Source organism: Microcebus murinus, chromosome 3, assembly GCF_040939455.1.
Source record: "Microcebus murinus isolate Inina chromosome 3, M.murinus_Inina_mat1.0, whole genome shotgun sequence".
NCBI classification, from domain to species: domain Eukaryota; kingdom Metazoa; phylum Chordata; class Mammalia; order Primates; family Cheirogaleidae; genus Microcebus; species Microcebus murinus.
This window is the reverse complement of record NC_134106.1, coordinates 100760574-100776863: the sequence shown is the minus strand read 5'-3', so window position 1 is coordinate 100776863 and position 16290 is coordinate 100760574. Positions and strand designations below refer to the sequence as shown.

The 16290-nt window shown below is 51.7% G+C and overlaps 1 protein-coding gene across 4 annotated transcripts in view; it reads right to left on the bottom strand.

Moving 5' to 3' along the window:
* Nucleotides 1-16290, bottom strand: part of LOC105856044 (sodium-dependent phosphate transport protein 2B-like) — a 52347-nt gene that overhangs the window by 11460 nt on the left and 24597 nt on the right. For all 4 annotated transcript variants that reach the window (XR_012918644.1, XM_076001147.1, XM_076001146.1 and 1 more), the window contains 5 exons: nt 5187-5286; nt 4958-5092; nt 3831-3959; nt 1632-1775; nt 127-238 (listed from right to left, as the gene is read on the bottom strand). Coding sequence is in view for 3 of the 4 variants with exons in the window: in XM_076001147.1 (XP_075857262.1) it covers nt 127-238; nt 1632-1775; nt 3831-3959; nt 4958-5092; nt 5187-5286 (620 nt within the window). In the remaining variant the exon portion in view is untranslated. The remainder of the gene's footprint in view (nt 1-126; nt 239-1631; nt 1776-3830; nt 3960-4957; nt 5093-5186; nt 5287-16290) is intronic.

The window sequence follows — 16290 nt, the reverse complement described above, 5'->3', positions numbered from 1 at the left end:
TGGTTTCCTTTTTTTTTCCTTTTATTTGTATTGTTATTTTGGCATTTTATGGGGGTACAGATTTTAAGGTTTCAATAAATGCCCTTTCCCCCCTTCCCCGCACAGGCTGGTTTCTGAGCCTCCTACCTTCTGAACTCTCCCCGGTCTCCCACCTGCATGAGCGCCACGATGGTGTTGGTGATCGAGGTCCCAATGTTGGCGCCCATGATGATGGGGACGGCAGCCCGCACGGTGAGCACTAGAGGGTGGAAAAGAGCCATTAGCAAGTCTAGGGAGGCAGCCTGGCCACCTTCCCACATGGCCCAGGGCAGGCTAGACTCACTCATGCTGGTAATCACCCAAAGCAGCAGTTCTTATCCTGTCTGGGGTCATGCACCTCACTGTGATAAAATCTAGGGTGTGTCACCATAGAAATACATGTGTGTGCAAAAAAAAAAAAAAAAAAAAAAATTCCCGCACAAAGTTTGGGAATCCAAAGACCCCTTATAGGAGGGTTCCTCAAACCACAGCCCACGGGCCACTTGTGGCCCGCCGAGGACATTTATCCAGCCCTCTGGCTGTTTTTGCCGCCGCTGCCAGTCCTGCTTAGCAGCCAACTCATCCTGGGCCCACAGTGCTCAAGTGTGGAATGTGCACCGCACTCTCCAACGGGCCTCCAACGGTCTGAGGGACAGTGAACTGGCCCCCGGTTTAAAAAGTTTGAGGACCACTGCCTTAAAGCCTCAGCTTCTGTTGGCCTCACTTTAAAAGTGCCTTTCTAAATTTCTCTCCCCACCCTATCAGAAAAGTAAGGCAGCTTGAAGGAGACCATGAAGCAGTCAATGCTTCAGGACTTAGGTGGATGAGCTCCAGGGCTCACATGTACAGTCAAGTCAGTTGTGCACAGCACAAAGTCTCATCTATAAGGAAACGTCAATTACCTGCCAGACATTAAACACCTGTTTATTTATTAGGCCAAGTATAACTCTTTTTCTAATAAAATTGGTATCTTGCCACAATTCTTGGACATATGCAAGTAAAATATTTTGAAGATGAAATATCTTTTTCTAATTGAACCCAGAGAGTCTAGTTAATTTTTTGCTAAAATGTTGGCTTGGGATGAAAAATATTCAGTTCAAACTGGTTCCCTTCAGAGGGTCTATACAACTTAACCAGAGCAAGGATCAGGCAGATACAAGTTTGAGTGCTACCTCTCCAAGCTCAGTTGTCCCCAAGCCCATGTGCTATGTGATTAGATGTCTTTATTCTTCACACTGAGTGACCCTGTCCAAGAGACCTTCTTGCAATGATGCAAATGTTCCCCTATAGCTACATGGTACTGTGTAGCAGCTGCCAGCCACATGTGGCCCTTGAGCACTGGGAATGCAGCTAGTGCAACTGACGAGCTGATTTTTATATTTTAAATTTAAATCAATTAAAGTTCAATGAAATTAAATAGTCACATATGGCCAATGGCTACGAGGCTGGACAGCACAGGTCTAGAGAATTCAGAACTGAGTCCTCAAGCATCACGGTGCATTTCCAGATCCAGCCAAATGCAAACAGGAAGCTGCCTGGGGTCCAGAGTGGAGCACACTGGAGCTGGCCCAGGCAGGAAGATAGTGGGCGTGTCAGAGCAAATCCAGACTCACGGGAGGAGGCCACCATGCTGACGACGATGGACGTGGAGGTGCTGGAGCTTTGCACCAGGACAGTCACCAGCACCCCGATCACCAGCCCCGCCACAGGGTTGGACATGACAGAGTTGTTGCTAAAGAACTGTCCGGCCACCTTTCCTGAAAAACAAACCAATGGCCACGTGACTGGGGCGGTCAGGTGGGAGCTGAGGAAACAGCAGCCCCTGGAGGCTGGCTGGCCTCAGCCTGGGGACCCTGGCCCCCGCCCTGCTGCCACCTATGGGACTGTGCTTCCTTGTGCTTCTGCCCAGCTCGGCCTCTCTGACCTCCTCCCCTGCCCACCACCAGCCCCTGGCTGCTCTTGCCCCTTCACCCTGCACCCGCACCCTCCCCTCCTTGAACCTCTCCCTACATCAGCAAGCCCTTCTCCAGCCTTCTGTGACCATGAACCCGGCCTCAACTCTGTCCTGCGCTCAGGGGGTGCCAGTGAGCCACTATGCCCTAATTCCTCTGCCTCTGGGATATATTCCCAATTCAGAGGATTTATCCTCCAACAGTGAGTCTTCTCATCCCCCAGCCAAGCCCCAGCCTCTGGGCCCACCCATCTATTCTCCAATCCATAAAGAAGGCAGAGGCCCAGAGAACACACCTGACTTGCCTGAGATGGTCGGAGAGCAAAGTCCCTTGCTGACCCTGCCATGGACCAGGAGGCCCAGAGTTTGCCCCTCGTGCCCCAGCAGGAACTCCCACTCTCCCCAACGCTTCTGGGCCACAAAGATAGGTCTCAGGAGAGGCACTAAGTGGGTACAGAAGTCTACAGACACTTGTGTCTCCCAGATATGAGACTGGATCCTACCACGCTAATTCCCGGCTGTGACTCTCAGGGCCACTGAGTGATCCCTGAGCCGCAGTCCTCCCCTCCGCAATGGGAGGCTTCGGGAAGGCATGTCAGTGAGAGGACCCTGGGAAAGCTCACACTCGGTAGGCACTCAGAGTTGCCGTGGTCACCCAGTGCAGTCTGAAGGCCACCGTGCACATGGTGACCTCACTCCTGGGGGCCACTTACTGCATAGACACACTCAGTCCTAAGAGCTGTAGGCAACTGCAATGAATACAGAGTCCCCTAGTCTGGGGACCCCTGTCCATTCTCCAGCAAGGGCCCAATTCTGATTTCTTTTCTTTTTTTTTTTTTTTTTTGAGACAGAGTCTCGCTTTGTTGCCCAGGCTAGAGTGAGTGCTGTGGCATCAGCCTAGCTCACAGCAACCTCACACTCCTGGACTAGAGCAATCTTTCTGCCTCAGCCTCCCGAGTAGCTGGGACTACAGGCATGTGCCACCATGCCCAGCTAGTTTATATATATATATATATTAGTTGGCCAATTAATTTCTTTCTATTTATAGTAGAGATGGGGTCTCACTCTTGCTCAGGCTGGTTTCGAACTCCTGACTTCAAGCAATCAGCCCGCCTCAGCCTCCCAGAGTGCTAGGATTACAGGTGTGAGCCACCGTGCCCGGCCAGCTCTTATTTCTGAATCTGATTTGGCTTGAGCCTGCTCTCCTACTCCACAAACCCCCCTGATGGGGAGGGGCCCAAAGACAGCAGGGACCCCTCAGTAAGTCTTATGTCAAACAGCATCCTGCTTGGGGTGTGCGGACAAATGGCTTGGAATAGGCTCCAGCCCTGGCTCCCGGCCTAGACCATGTGAGCCCAGGCCTCCATTTTTTCTTCTATGAAATGAGAGACATAGGTCGGGCGCGGTGGCTCATGCCTGTAACCCAGCACTCTGGGAGTGCCAAGGCGGGAGGATTGCTTGAGGTCAGGAGTCCTAGAAGAGCCTGAACAAGAGTGAAAAAAAAGTGTACAAAAAATAGAAAAATTAGCCAGGTGTGGTGGCACACACCTGCAGTCCCAGCTACTCAGAAGGCTGAAGCAGGAATATCACCTGAGCCCAGGAGTTTGAGGCTGCAAGGAGCTACAATGACACCACTACACTCTACTCAGGGCAACAGAGTGAGACTCTGCCTCAAAAATATATTAATTCATTCACTTAGAAAGTGGGAGACGTAGACTTTGTAAGATGATCCGAGGTGGGCTCCAGTCCTAAAACACTCAGGAGGCTGCAGCTGGAGAAGGCTTTGCTGACTTTTTCTGGGACCAAACTGAATCATAGGACCCCTCAGCCCCGGCCCCAGTGCCTTCCATCCCATCCCTACCTCCAACCAGCTGGAACGCGCTGCTGAGGACGTCCAAGGAGCACACGAAGAAGTAGAGAAACCCCAGGAGCAACAGGAATTTCCCGATCCCTTGGAAGACGCAGATGATCTTCCCTTTGGTGTCTCTCTCTGTGGGGGAGAGGAGAGGGGGCAGGAAGACGTTTAGTGTCTGAAACTCTGAGGTTTGGCAGTGAGCTCGGCCGTCCCCCCTCCCAGCCTGGAGGCTGCAGGCTCTTCTGTCTCCGTGCTCAGAGACGGACGCGTCACTGCTGCGGGCCTCCAGCAGTCACCACTGTGGCCCATTTAGCTGCCACCCTGGTGAGGCGTCTCTAAGGGATCCCCAAGTGGCAGGAGGGGCTCCATGTGGCCTGGGACACAGAAAAGCAGATGGGGCTCCGTGCTGGGCAGAACCGCAGTGCCACTGAGCCGGCCGTTGAGAGCGCAGGCCGCCTGCTGCGTGCAGGGTCGGAGGTAATGGCTCTCCAAAGCACCTTCTGAACAGCACTGAGTGTTTTCTAGAGTGAGCTGCACAGTAGCTATCACAGCCTCAATTTGCGGACGGCTCGGGCCCACAGACATCCTGAGATGCTGCGTCCTTGACTGCTCATTTCTCCACTTACTCTCATCTCTTTTTTCTTTTTTTTCTTATTTCTTACCATTTCCATCATCCTGAACCACTTACTTTCAAAACAGTCTCTCCTCCTCCCTCCCCTCGGCTCCCACCTCCTTCCCTCTAGCTGTCTGCTGCAGACAGACCTGGAGCCCTGCGGACGCCAGGGAAAGAGCAGAGTGTTGGGCACTCGGCCCTACTGTGCGTCGTGTTTGGGGGCGGGGACCCCTCCAAGGAGCTCTTTGAGAGCGGGGCCTCGTCTGAGAACCAGCATATCCACGGCACTGTCCCCCATACCGGGAACCTGGTCTGCCTTGGTTATAACTCCAGAGCCGGCGCAGTTGTTGAAAGGAAGGACAAAAGATTCCCTGTTCACTGCCTTGTTCTGTGACTCTAACCCTCCACCACGGGGCTGACATCCTCGCCAGGATGAGGAGGGATGGCCAGGGTGACAGGAAGGAGGCGATGTGGAACAGGCAGTGCCCCTCCCACCTGCCCTGGCGGGCCTCACTCTTACCTGACCACTTGACCCCAGTGTCCCGGAGCTCAGGCAGGTCCCAGGGGTCATCCACCTCCGTGGGCTCCTCTATCAGCGTGGCCATGGAGTAGGACGGCAGGAGTTCGATCTTGGTGACAGGGGTCCTGGTGTCATCTGCCCACACAAGCAACAGAAGCCATGAAGAATCAGACCTGAGACTCCCAGGCCCTTTGGGAGGCCGGACTAGGACCGGGTGAGGGGTACTCACTTTTGTCGGTGCCTTTGTCACCGGTGGGGGGCTGCTGAGCTTCGGCCTCTGCGATGGGATTGGGCTGAGCGTTGCCCAACTCGGGCCAAGGAGCCATGTTCTGTGGAGGGAAAGCAGCTTAGAGCAGCAGCCGCGGAACGAGGGTGCGCCCCATTGCCGTGAGAGAGAGAAGCTCGGGAGGGGAGTGACAGGAAGGGCAAGGAGCCATGCCTACGCCTTCTGATGTGTAGTCTGGCATGCCACAGTTTACTCTTCCAAGGTTCTCCCTCAGCCGCTCACCCGAGATGTCACTGCAGCAAACCACTGAGATAAGCCAACCGCAAATCTACGCAAACCCCCTCCAGTGGCCTCAACATACCCGTACAACTTAATGCATCTGCTCCTGCACATCCTACCTGCTTTCCCTACCACCAGGCTATTGTGTAGAAAGCATGACTCATTGGATCTGGTTTAAAACCCAGCAGTGCTACTTCTGAGTGGGTGTGTGTGGGCCTGAGCACACAGGGTCAGTTTCCCATCTATAAAAAGGCAACGATTCTTTGTATAATACCTCGCAGGGTTATGAGATTAAAGGTGACATGAGATTAATGGTGAGATTAAAGGTCTGGAAAGTGACTGCCATCAAGCACGCATCCCATAAATAGTAGCAATTATTACTGTGTCATGCTGCCTGGATTAATGACCCTTTGTTGGAACCACATTCTTTCCAGACTTCTGTAAAGATCTTATAACCCATTTCTCCACAAAGCCTCTCTCAGTCCTGTGGCTCTGGACACCCTTGACAGTCCAGTTCTGGCAGCCCTTGCGCTCTGACACACATGAGCCAAAGCAGTCCAGAGGACTAGAATGAGCAATTCCCAGAAAAATAAATACAAATGGCTAAAATGCCTATTAAAAATATGAGCTCAGCCTCATTAGCAATCCAAGATATGCAAGTTAAAACAGTGACAAATTATCAAAGAAGCAAAAAAAAAAAGTTTAAAGTATGATACGCTATGCTGGAGAAGATATTGTAAGATAAGCAATGCTGGACGCTCTGGAAAACAACTGGCAGAATGTCTCAAGTGCCTTACTTTTCTCACACATTTTTGACCCAGTAATTCCACTTCTAGGAATTAGGAATCTAGGAATATTTGCTCTCAGAACATTAGAAACATCTGACTTGCTCTAATCACCTCTTCCCAAAGAGCCTCCTAGAACTGAGTCTGTGTGACTCCCTTCCTCTTTTTCTTACATCAACCTATGTCCAGCTCACCAGCATGCAGGCCCTACAAGCAAGGGGGCTTTGTCCTGTTCCTCACTACATCCTTGGGGTCTAGATCTCCTCCAGGCACAGTACAATGCACGATACATACTTATTGATAAAATGAATGTGATATAGACCAAAAAGACATTTGCTGCTATCATTTATAGAGTTGAAAGATTAAAAAATAGGGAAATGATCACCCTAACTATGGTACATCTAGGCAGTGTATTAGCAGGCCATTAAAAATTTCCCAGTGACTCAGTGAAAACACAGGAAAACACTTTAGATAAACTGAATAAAAGGTGCTTGTTGTCCCATTCACAGCATTTTCTCAACAAGACCCAGAAACGTTCTGTGGGGTTCACAGTGGGACAGTGGATCATAGTTTTCTGCTAACATTTCCAAATTCTTAAAAGAGTCTTTTAGAAAAGATGCAGCTCAACCCTCCAATGGGAAAGGCAAGGTGGTTCAGGGCCGGCTATGCTGCTTCTGCTCCTCATATTGACAAAGCCGGAGGTTAGGATGGCTGATTCCGTGAGTCCCCCTCACGAGGGGCTTTCAGGAAGTTGCTAAACCCAAGGAAGCCTTGGCGGCCTCCCCGCACAGCCTCGGGGCACCGCACAGGCTCCCGCCACTGCTGAGCGTCTCCAGTCTCTGCTCTGCTAGCTCAGCACACGACAGGCCTTAACCACTTGGGTTCCAGTGTCGCTCTAGTTGTCAGCCACAGATGAACGCGCACAGCCCAGCGTCGACTTCAGCCGACAGCCAAAAGCTTTTACTTTTACAGCTTTTATCTCTGTGGTTGCAGTGTGTACATTCAGCTAATAAGTTACTACGAATCTGTGACCTTTTAACAAGTCCTTAGTAGGGGTTATTATAGTTATTTTCTCCTAAAGCCGCCTGTAGAGTAAAACAAGCTCTCAGTGCTTTCAAGCTTTCCTCATCGCACAAGAGCAAGGCGGACCCGTCGTCAATGCACAGCACAGGCTGTCGTGCGGCTCACCGGCCAGGAAACCTCGCCCAAGGCCGGGCTCACAGTCCGCAGGACAGCCTGTGCCGTGCATTGACGACGGGTCCGCCTTGCTCTTGTGTGATGAGGAGAGCTTGAAAGCACTGAGAGCTTGTTTTACTCTACAGGCGGCTTTACTTGTAATGGAAGTCAGAATAGGTAACATGTACATATATGTTTTCATTACATTATTTTTAAATGCTCACAATTTTATTTTGGTAAATGGAAAATTAGAGAAGTCGTATCACGGCTGTCGGCTACAGCGGCTGTGCGTGTCGTCTGTGGCTGCCGTCTATGGTCGACGCTGCACTGAAGTGGTTAACGTGCTTCCTGAGTAAAATGCTGGGGCTGCCTCTGCAGCGGAGCCCGGTGTGCCCCGTGTGGCCGCACAGCCACTCGTCAAGGAGGCGCTGTGACTCTCCCGTTACACAGACGAAGAAACTCAGGCACGAGGACAGTAAGTATCTTGGTGAGCCTCGAACCCAGGTCTGCTTGGGACCCAGTCTTCTCCCACGGCGGCTGCGGGGCTGGGTGTCCTCCGCATGCTCTCTGGTTCCCGGGGGCAGGGCTGCTTCCTCTCGTCTGCTCCCCAGACTCGCTGTGCCTGCCCTGGGGTCTGAGTCCTCCCATGGGCTCAACGCAAAGCCAGGTTTTTAGAGCCGCGGCGCAGGCTGCTGTTCCCGAGGCCTGCTGGCTGGCTGTGCTGGGCGGTGGGGCCTGGGCCGGGGAGCAGGACGAGCCGGCTGGCTGGGGAGGAGAGGCCAGGGATGAGCTGGGCAAACTGCAGCCCCAGCTCAAGGTCGCCATGCGGTGAGCCGGCCCACCTGCCCCTTCCTGTGCAGCAGCACAGACGTTAAAAAGAACCCAGGTGGGCCCAGGGTGCTTCGGTGACTACCTCTGTGACTCTCCCAGCACGGGGATCTTTAAGGAGAGGAACCAACAATTTTGGAGCTCTCAATTTCAATCAGCCGCTATGCTAGGTGCTTTACTTACCATAGAGGTTCGACACCAAGCTCCAGCTCTGCCCCAAACGCACTATAACCTTGGGTGAGTCACTTGCCTGTTCTTTGCCTCAGTTTCCCATAAGTAAATGAGGTTACTAAACAGCGTCTACCTCCCTGGGTCACTAGGGAGCTTAAATGAGTTAATTTCCCTAGCATGCTTAGAACAGTAATCTGCTAAATGAATTGATTTATATCACCACTCTTAGCAACCTATGAGGGATTAGTGTTATTCCCAATTTACACATGGTAAAGCTGAGGTCCTCACAGGGGGCAAAGCTGCTTGGCCCAAGGCCATGGCCATGACTCGAGAATTTCTTTGACCCCAGAGTCTCTGCTTGCCTCTCAATGACTATGTGAGCTGGAGCATATGAAGACCCCTCCTGCCATGTACCGTGCGGACACTCCTGAATGAATGAATGAATGAATGAATGAATGAATGAATGAATGAATGGCAGAAGGGAGTGGGTCATGTGTTAATAGCATCAAAACTGAGATGGTTCTGATTTAAAGTCTCAATGCCAGGCAAAGGGGGAAGGTGCTTCACTCTGGAGGATGGGGCCAGTGTCCCACCCGGAATATACAGAAGCCAGGAGGGAAGAAGGGGGACCCCATGACCCAGGTCTCAGAGCGGCACCTCCTGCCTCACACACCAGCACACGAGCACTCGACCTGCACTCAAACCTCAAGGCCTCTGTTCTCCGTGGTCATGGGTGATTTGCAACAGCCATCAAGTCAAGTTCACCCTAACTTAAACCTAGCTCATGGCTTCCTCATCACCCCATGGCACTCTCCTGTTTGTGATTCCTGCCATCATTGTCCCAGTGCCCCAGAGTCATTTCTTATGTCCCCAGGTCCAAGCAGCACCAAACCTATTGGTTCTACCAGGGAACATCTCAAGGCTCTCTTATCTCTGGTTTCTGGTACCACCTCCCCTGCCTGGGCCTCCGCAACTCCCGCCTAGACCAACCCAGCAGCCTGTTTAACTGGTTGGAGCCCCAGTCTCTCCAAAGGTTGGCCTTCCTATCACATAGCTGTCGTGTGGATGTCTCTGGCTCCCCATCTTTTATACCTCACTGCTCCCCAAATGATACCTCTTCTCCAGTCCCTAAAATCGGGACCCTGAACGCTCCAAGAGTCCCACCTCTGCCCTTGCACAGGCAACGCCCCCTTTACAAGGCCCTGCTGGAATCCTTCCACCCACCCGCTGGGCTCAGCCCAAGCCCTCTCTGATCCTGCCCTTCTGCACGCTCCTGGCACCTGCTACCTGCCTGACTCACCTGGCACTCCTCCACCACACGACACCGTGACATTGTTGAATTGACTTCTAATAACAAATACTATTTCATGAGCACCAAACAGTGCCAGCTGCTGTGCTGGTGCCTGACGTGTATCGTCATTCAACCTTTATGCAAGAAAGGGATGGTGATCGTACCAATTTGGAAACAGGAAAACCGGGAGCCTAAAGAAATGAAGTGACTCCTCCCAAGTCGTCCAGCAGGTGAGTGACAGGGTCAGTTTTTAAACACAGCTCTGCCCGTCGGGGAGGTTGGAGCCCTTACCCTCAACATCCTCAGCTATGACACACACATGACTTGTCTTCCTGGAGCACTGATTTCACTCAGATAATTGGGAAAGGTAATATTAAGTAATGTGACTGGGAGCATTTACATTAGAGACATGATATTTACATGGAGCAAGTTGTTTCCTAAGCTCGTTGGCATTTGGGGCTGGAGAATCCTGAGCTGTGAGGGACTGTCCTGTGCACCGAGGGACACTGAGCAGCAGCTCCGGCCTCTGCTAACCAGAGGCCAAAATCACCCACTCACACCCCACTTCGAAGATCAAAAACATCTCCAGACATTGTTAAACCCCTCATGGCCTGAGAGCTACTATTCCAGAGGTTAAGAGACGGGACATTTTAGATTCCAACTGCCTGGGTTCAAGTCTCAGCTTTGCCATTTCCTGTGTGACTTTTGGGCTAGTTCCTTTGCCTCTCTACCTCAGTTTCCCCATATGCAAAATGAGGTACAATACCTACGAAGGAAAGGTCTCAGAACAGTGCCTGGCACATTGTAAACTCTGAGTGATTATCAGTTATCACACTAAAGCTAGCATGGCTATATTACAGCATAGAATGCAACATTTATATAAATTAAAAATTTCCATGAGGGTGCACACCTGTAGTCCTAGCTACTCAAGAGGCTGGGGCAGGAGGTTTACTTGACGCCAGGAGTTTGGGGTTACAGGGAGCTTTGATTGTGCCACTGCACTGCAGCCTGGGGCACAGAGTATGATTCAGTCTCTAAAAATTGATTAACTAATTAAAAGTTTTAAAAACAGGATACAAAATATTGCTTTGAGCTTGCAATGAGCTGTCCAGAGCTACCCACAGAACTCCAGGTTCAGACAACTGGCTCTCTCCTTTTGCGGGCACTTTGGAGGCAAAATTTGAATATTATTGTGATGTCTTACTACTTTCCTTCTCTTATAATCTCAAATTCTAGGATTGTTCTCCCGTCCCTTACGCACATTTATACTACCTTCCCAGCTAGAACCCAGGTTCTTAGAGGGCAGGAACCATCTGTTATGCTTTTTCTTCCAGTGCCCGGAGACTATGCGCGGCAGACATTTTCTGGTTTTTAATGGAGACATCAACGTACGTGAGGGTTCACCGCGGGACCGCGCCGGGGCTGTGTCGGTTGTGACTGGCAACCAGCTCCAGCCTGGCTCTTGCTGACAGCTGGCTGTCCCTCATCACCATAAACCAGCTGGGCTGGCCGAGATCTGGTGCACGGAGCTGCTACATTGAGAAACTGTCATCCGGGTGTCACACGCCCTGTCCGGGAAACTCTTACCTGCAGCAAAGTGTTAGAAGGACGATTCTTTGCCTATTATTTAAATTAGGTTTTCTGTGACTGGATTTCTATGACTTGTCACAATCATTTTCTTTCCAGGGGTGGAACCAAACGTGTCTAGTGAATATGGAAACAGACATCTCCATGGCCCACCACGCAAGCAGTTTATAATACTACTGCAAGCAATGGATGGACGCCCATTTGCACTGAACTATACAGGAGGGAAGAGGACACGGTGGCCAGGGACCCAACCTGCCATGAGGCCTTGAACGCCTACTCTGCACTGGGCCCCTGCTGGCTCCACTCAGCTCCGAGGCCTCCTTTACTGTTAGTGCCACCAAAACGCAAAGGCAGATGTGTACGGGATGGCTCTTTCTCCTTCGTGGAAGTCTTTCTTTTCCCTGTTCCGAGTTCAACCACTTGTCACAAGTTTCCTCTTTAGAAACGCTCCCCTGATGAAGCGGTCACTGAGGCCCCCACTCAGCGCATCGTTCTTTGGTCACTCATGGGCTCCACCGTCACCTGTGGGCGTTTCCTGTGCTGACACTGGCAGATAAGGACCGAAGCTGCGGAGCCACACACTGGGCACGTCGTCTCTCAGGCAGGCAGCCAGGGGACAGGAGGACTGTCCAGCCCAGCCCAGAGCTCTCTGAAATTGCCAGTCACTCCCTTCCTGACCCTCTCCGCCCCCACAGCTCTTGGAACCTAGGAGTGGGGAGATGTAGGGCACCTGGCTGCCACCCAACCACCGCACTCCAGAGCTCGGGCACAGTCTCCATGCAGCTGGCCTCCCAGCCGGCAAAGCCCCAGCTCTCTGTTGGGTGACACGGAGACAGTCCCCTGCAGAGGGACTGCCGCTACGGCTCCGGAGCTCTGGAATAAGGGGAAGACCTGCAGCAAATGCCCCAGTCAACCCTGGGGTCAACCCTGGGACTAGGCAACCATCCAAGCATCCCTCCAGGTCCCCACAGTTGCCGACTCTGCCATGCCGCAGTGCCTGGCGCAGGGCGCCCAGAGAGCGCTGCTCGCGGGGCGGGGCGGGCTCCTTGCATGCCGAGTCTCTGAGCCTCGGCTTCACCAACTCAAAAGTGAGGACAAAACCATCTCCCTCACCGATGGGGAATAACGGATTAATGCATGCAGGTGAGGCCGGAGCACGGCCCCGGGCAGAGTAAACACTTGGGACTTCTGAAATGCGTGGCGTCGGGCACGGAACGAGGAACGGCTGCCCTGCGCGCCGTCCAGACCACAAGCTCTCCGTGCGCAGGCTCGGCGCGGTGCTAGACCCTCGGTAAACATTTGTCCCATAAAGGAATCCGAAGCTTGTGAGAGAGAGGTGCTAACGTTTGTTTTGTGATTTCTTTTGTGATAGGGGAGTGTTCTGTGTGGTTTGTGACCTCATTAAATCTTATAACGAGGAAGGACATGTTTCCTTCCAGCATACTGGAAAATAAACCGAGGCACAGAAAAATTAAGGAACTTTCCTGGAGCCCCACAGCTACCTGGGGATGGGGTCAGGATTTGGACCCGGGACTGCTGGTTCCAAAGCCAGACGCTTTCCATAGACCTCACAGCCAGGGGCAGAGGGCGGAAGAATCCTCCAGCCCCCATCAGATCATCGGGCAGCAAGGGGCCGCCCAGGCTCACTGAGGGCTCCGGCTGGTTCTGGGGGAGCTGGCTGGGCTGGCCCGTCTGCAGGGGTCACTTCTGCCTCCTCATCCAGACGCCTGGGAATGCCAGCCACGAATGCTGTAATGACAGGTTGCTGGCTTCCCACGAAGGCTTCGGGCAAACCGGGGACGGGGATTCGGCCTGTCCCAAGCCTTTTTAGGAGTCTCAGCTGTGCAGGGGAGGTGCCACTGAATGGGACGTGCAGAGGATGTAGCACAAATCTGAGGCCACTCTTCCCAAGAACGAGGTAGACACTGGACCTGCTTCCTGGGGGAGGAGGCTTGGGCACCGCAGGGGCCCCAGGAGACCTTGGCCCCTCCCAGCCCCACAGTGCCGATGCAGCTGCTGCCTGCTGCGTCTTCTCCCTGCCTGCCCCCAGGGCACACCCCAGCACATCCTTGCTACCTACCAGAAGCAGCACAGAGGGCAAAGTCATCCGTTTGGCATCTTTGTCCTCACGCCCAGGAAGGAGATCAGGCCCCTGGGTCCTGAGGGACCACACGTGTGTCCCTGCCCCCTGCGCCGGCCTCCGCGCTGGGGCTGCCTGTGCTCCCGAGCTTCTGGGCTCCACTTCTTGCACCGCGTGGGCACCCACTGACAAAGGAGCTCTTATTCTTACATGAGGGCCGAGGAGAAGAAACGTCTTGGCTCGTCTTGGACTTGGACTTGGGGTGCAGGGAAACGGAGGGCACCTGGCAGTCAGCCAGCCCCTACGTTCGCATTGTTTGGGCTTCTCCAAAGAGGTCAGAGAAGCAGCAGCCCAAGGCCACCTGAAGAGGTGGGAAGAGGACCAGGGCAATGGGCCTGTGGGGGGGGGGCAGGACACACACACTTCCCAGCGAGGTGGTGGCCTCCACGAGCACAGGGAGGGTGATCACTGTACCCCCAGCACATGGGACAGTGCCTGGCACACAATAGCCACCAAATGTTTGGGAACTTTGTGCCAGCCACTGGTCTAAGTCCCGTGCACAAATTTTAACTCATTTAATCTTGTAAGCACTTTATGTATCCATGTAAATACTTTATGTATTTATCCTTTGGTACCAACATTTTCCCCATTATCCGTATAAAGGGGGAAACTGAGGCACAGGGAAATTAATTGCTTAAAGTCACATGACACCACACCTTCAGAGACAATTCAAACTCATGCAGTCCAATGCTCAGTATGCCCAAGAAATTTTCTTGTACTTTCAGAGAAAGACCTAAGATTTCAAAAACTCCTTTTTCCTTAGCTCTCTGTAGCACAAGAAAAAATAATGTCCTAAGGACATGGTGGTGGTAGTAATGGAAAGGAGGAGTCAGAAACAGAGGAGACAAGGATGCAATTGGCCTGGGACTCACATCGATAGATGATTTTAGTTTAGACATTTTTTTGGTAGATATGGGGTTTTGCTATGTTGTCCAGGCTGGTTTTGAACTCCTAGCTTTCCATGGATCCTTCTGCCTCAAACTCCCAAAGTGCTAGGATTATAGGCATGAGCCACATGTCCAACCGTAGTTTAGACTTTTGATGAAATGCACTAATTCTTTTTTTAAAAATATGATTCTAGGGCGGAGGGGAAGAAGAAAAAAAAATATTATTCTACCACCTTAAACTTGGACCCTAATACCATACCACATCCTCACTATGCACCTTCAATTTGTATTTATGATATTTTAAAATAAATGCTCTAATTAATTTGCAACTATATCAATTATTTGGCATTGTGTTGGGGGTGTTAAAGGGGTAAAATTTGGAAATATAAACATCTTAAACACATTGCAATCTTTTTGTGGCCCTCTTTTTGCACTTTTGCATTTTTTAATCCACTGAGATAAATTCATTCTCGGGGAGGTCCCGACTGCTCCCCACTGGCACCCCCATTATGAGGGTGTGGCTGAGGATGGCAGGGTGGAAGATGGTGGGAAATGGTGTTAAAATCCAGTTTATTCCAAATCACTCCAATCCTGAGAGGCTGTTTTCTTCATTAAATTGAGTTCAGGCTATTTTTATGTCTACTTTGTGTCTAACAGCAATAACCCAGATGCCCATCCTCACAGCAGTGGGGACTTGTTTCAATGAGACAGTTGAGTGATTTGCGGAGGGCTTTTGAGGAGAGGGCAATTTGTCCAAACCTTTTACAGAGCATGCCCTTCTTGCCGCCCATTCCAAAATTACAAAAAGAGAAAAGATTATTATTAGCTGGCATGGGACAATTCAGTCTTAATCTGAATTGTCCTTCTGAATGGTCTCTTCTACAGACACTGCGCTTCCAAGAATACCCGACACAGAACAAATGAAAGGACTGCAAGCACAGGAGAGAAGGGACAAAAGACAAACAAGGGCCGGAGCAACCCGGGCTACCACGGACATTTCCTGGTGAACCCAAACAGGGAGAAGAGGGGATTCTAAGTGCTGAAATCCACAAGCTGCCTCCATGTAGCCAACATGTTTGAGAAAGCTGTCTCCTCAGCAAGGAAGACCAGACATCGCAATTCTGCACCACAGTGGCTGTCACCTGGGGCAGGCATCTGCCCCAGGCAGCCTGAATTAACTCCATACCAGGCATCCCCTTCTTTCTGGCCTGAGGATGCTCTTTCCCCCAATCTCCAAGTGCATCTCTCCCTGAAAGCCATCTCCCCAGACCAACCCCTGGTGCCCTCTGGCTATGAAGGCAGAGAAATGTGCACTCTGCTCTCCCCGGACCTTGCTGATGGCCACCTGCCCTAATGGGAACAGCACACTCGGACTGTCTCTTAGTCACCTTAGATAAACAACTCTGCAAACAAGCACCACAGCACATGGAAGCCCCGCTGGGGGTGGGGGTGCATCACATCACAGGGCAGCCACAAAGAACTAGAATTTTCAGGTCTCGAAAGACCCTGAGATGGTCCCATTCCCCGTCCTGTAAAGAGGGAGAAACTGCAGCCCAGGGGCTCACAGGGACCTGCAAGAAATCAGACTGCTCGTTAGTGACCCAGCCAAAAAGAGTCCAGGGGTCCTGATCCCTAGGTGGCACCTTCTATCCCCTGGGCCTTCCTCTCCGAACCACGACTCTCCAGACATCTACAATTCTAGACTCCCCTGGTGTGGCTGATGAGTAACACTGTCAGTAGCGACCGTGGAATAAAAGTTGTAATTAACAGCAACAGCAGTACCCTTAAGAGCAAAAAATCTGACAATTGCAGAAAGGTATATTTACTTATTTTTTTCTCTTTTACAGCCCAAACTAGCCAAGTTCTTTGAGGTCAGCATGGAGGGCTATCGAAAGGAACCAAGCCCATTAGAAGTGAATGAAGGTTCTCGGAAGAGCGAGAGGAGAGGCGGCGGCGATACTCA